The 3,249-nt window shown below is 39.6% G+C and overlaps 1 protein-coding gene across 1 annotated transcript; it reads right to left on the bottom strand.

Moving 5' to 3' along the window:
- Positions 1-641: 641 nt before the first annotated feature.
- Positions 642-2,901, bottom strand: LOC107918830 (pentatricopeptide repeat-containing protein At2g22070). Its single transcript, XM_016848413.2, has one exon. The coding sequence runs from the start codon at positions 2,758-2,760 to the stop codon at positions 679-681; it is 2,082 nt and encodes a 693-aa protein (XP_016703902.1). The 5' UTR covers positions 2,761-2,901; the 3' UTR covers positions 642-678.
- Between the last annotated feature and the right edge of the window lie 348 nt (positions 2,902-3,249).

The following is a 3,249-nucleotide window of genomic DNA, read 5'->3' as shown; positions in this document are numbered from 1 at the left end:
TTAATAAATATATATTATATACATATAAATATATTTTTATGAAAATGTAAATTTTATGCAAATATAAAATTTAAATTATTAATTAGATTCAATAACTTAATTTAATAATTATATTTTGTTGTTAAATTTAATTAGAAAATAATAAAAAATATAAAAAAATCTTAAAATATTAAAATCTTGTACCAAGCGGGTATTTGGTCAACTGTTTGTTACTTAACCCGTCAGTATTTGGTATTTTTGTGGTTTATAAATTCATTGTACATAGCTTGAAAGGATATAATAGTTCCTAGGAAGAATGGGGCATTCAGATATTCGGACCATTTAATTAATGTCATCTGGATCACCTTCTATTCAAGGTATTTGGCTTCCTCCATCAAAATCTGCCAGTTCCCATGAGAAGAAGTTTCTGTTGCTACGCAATTCCATACTGTTGCTGCCTTAACAATTCTGCTCCCCATTGGCATGTGGATAAGAATTGGCGCAAGGAAGACTAACTGAAACTGAACAGCTTACACGTATTGGCGTTTGAGCTTGACATGGTTGGAAGAACAGTTTGTGTAGATCTTCGACATGGCAGGGATTAGCCCACTATGTTTTGTCGCTCAAAGATAACAACAACAATGACTAAACTGACAATAATGTTGAAAGGTAACTACAAACCTTATTCAAGGAGGCCAATCACCAATAGTCTCTGCAGGAACATAAACCATTCCTGAAATGGTGAAACCGATTTACATCCCTTACAATTATCTCTCTCTTCCAAATTTCAGAAGCAAACTTCATAACTGTATGACAATCACCACATGTCCTTAGATTTTTCTTTATCCTAATTGGAGCCCCAGCAGGGAGTGCTAGCAACCCAAATGCAAGTGCTATTTTCTCACTATGATACCACAAGCTCTCCTCCTTCAACTCTTCAGCACTATTAACAGCGAACTGCGTTTGAGGCACATATCCTTTATTCGTCACCAACTCCTTCACTTTTTTCAACATCTCATAAATTTCATCCGTTCTAGCATGCAATTTATCATGCACTGTAAACACAAAGCTCTTATTCTTAACATCAATCCAGCTACATCCTGGTTCTTTCCTTACCCTATTTATACCCATCAATCTTCTAACATGATCGGCTTCCCTTAACTTTCCTTTATGTGCATACATGTTGGCAAGGAGAATATAGTTACCTGGGTTATCGGGCTCCAACTCAAAGAGTCTCCCTGCAACTTCACTTCCCATTTCAAGATTACCGTATTTTGCACAAGCACCAAGCAGAGCTCCCCAAACAGATGCGTTTGGTTTGATCGGCATTTGTGCTATAAACTTCCTAGCTTCATCTAGCTGACCTGAACGACCTAGTAAGTCAACCATGCAGGTATAGTGTTCATGTCCAGGGATTATACCATGCACCTTTTCCATAGAATTGAAGTAAGCATGCCCTTCTTCAACACGTCCTGTATGACTACAAGCTGATATTACACAAACAAAAGTAATGTAATGAGGTTTTAAGCCATCTGCAAGCATTTTTTCAAACAACTTAATTACGTGGTTTCCATTGCCATGCTGTCGGCAAGCAGCAATCAGTGCCGTCCAACAAACAACGTTAGGATTGTCAATTTCTTCAAACACCCGACAAGCGTCATCTAAGCTCCCACATTTTGCATACATTGTGATCAACGAACTGGCAATGCATGTATTCGTTGAAAACCCTGATTTTATGGTCTGATTATGGATTAAAGTCCCTTGATCCAGTGCAGCAAGGTGGGCAGATGCATGAAGGGCTGTCGAGTATGACGCCTCATCTGGCGATATACCTGCCCTTTTCATGACCCATAAATAGTTGCAAGCTTCTTCAAAGTTTTCATTGTACACACAACCCATCGACATGACGTTCCATGCAATAACATCTCTATTCTCTATACCTAGAGAATTAAACAACAAAGCACCTTCATCAAACAAACCGCATTTAAAGTACATGTCCATAAGCGAATTCTTCACATAAGACAATGTGAGTAAACCTTGTTTAACAACTACCCCATGCACTTGTTTTCCAAATTCCAGAGCCCCAATATTAGCGGACGCGCTTAACACGGTCGAGAAACTCACTTGATTAGGACTAAAAAGATCCTCCCTTCTAACCTCCCTAAACAGAAAAAGGGCCTTGACATGGAAGCTGTTTAACAAGCAGCCAACGATCATGGAATTCCAAGAAACAATGTTCTTTTCAGGCAAAGCGACAAACACCTTCTCTGCCAGGCCCATATCGTGGCATTTAGCGTACATATCCACCAACGCGCTGCCAACAAACACATAACCCTCGTACCCGTGCTTGGAAATCAAGCAATGCATCTGCTGCCCGTGAACGAGAATGGAAGTGCTAGCGCAAGCTGGCAAAACAGTGGAGAAGGTGAAGTGATTGGGGTATACACCAGCGGTCCGCATCTGGTTGAAACAGGACAAGGCCTGAAAGGGTGCGGCGAGATGGGAAAGTAGGGAGATGAGAGAGGTCCAAGAGACCACGGTTCTGGTTAGTTGATGGGCAGTCGAGAAAAGGAGTAGGGAGAGAGAGGGGCGGCCACACTTGGAGTACAAGGTGAGGAGGTTGTTGAAGAGAAAAGGGAGGGAAATGAAGCTGTTGGTGATGATTTGGGAGTGGATTTGAGTAGCATGTCTGAGGCATTTCGTTTGGGCGGTGGCGTTGAGGAGGTAGTTCAGATGGGTGGGTTTGTGTCTGTGCGAGTCTTGAGAGTAGATATGTGACATTGCTGTGGCATTATTATTAAGCTCATGACCCCATGCTTTTCCAACTCTGGTGTAACCCTGATACTAGTAAATAAGAGGTTGATGTCCGCAGCTTTTTCGCAAATTCCTTTCTCCACCACACAAGAAAATAATAACACCCTGCTTTTGGGTCAACCGGGTCCAAGCACAAAAATTTAGCATTTAAGTGCTTTTGTTTTTTGGTTTATATATTTAAAAGTGATAATTATCAGAAATACTTTTATGTATATTAATTATTTAAAAAGCATATAAATTTAAATTAAACTATAATTTATATATCATTATATTAAATTATTGATAAAAGTGGGCTTCAATTTGATTGATCGATCGAACAAATTAATTATGGGTTCAAGTTCTCTGAGCAAAATAGCGTTGGGAGGGGTCTTGTCCTTCTTTGCACACCACAAACTGTTCTCGATTATGGAAGGGTATAAGTAAAGTTTGGGATGATGTACGAGCTAGCCTGGTTTG

Source organism: Gossypium hirsutum, chromosome D13 (genome assembly GCF_007990345.1).
Source record: "Gossypium hirsutum isolate 1008001.06 chromosome D13, Gossypium_hirsutum_v2.1, whole genome shotgun sequence".
NCBI classification, from domain to species: Eukaryota; Viridiplantae; Streptophyta; class Magnoliopsida; order Malvales; family Malvaceae; genus Gossypium; species Gossypium hirsutum.
The sequence above is the reverse complement of the archived record's forward strand: the minus strand, read 5'-3'. Positions and strand labels throughout refer to the sequence as shown.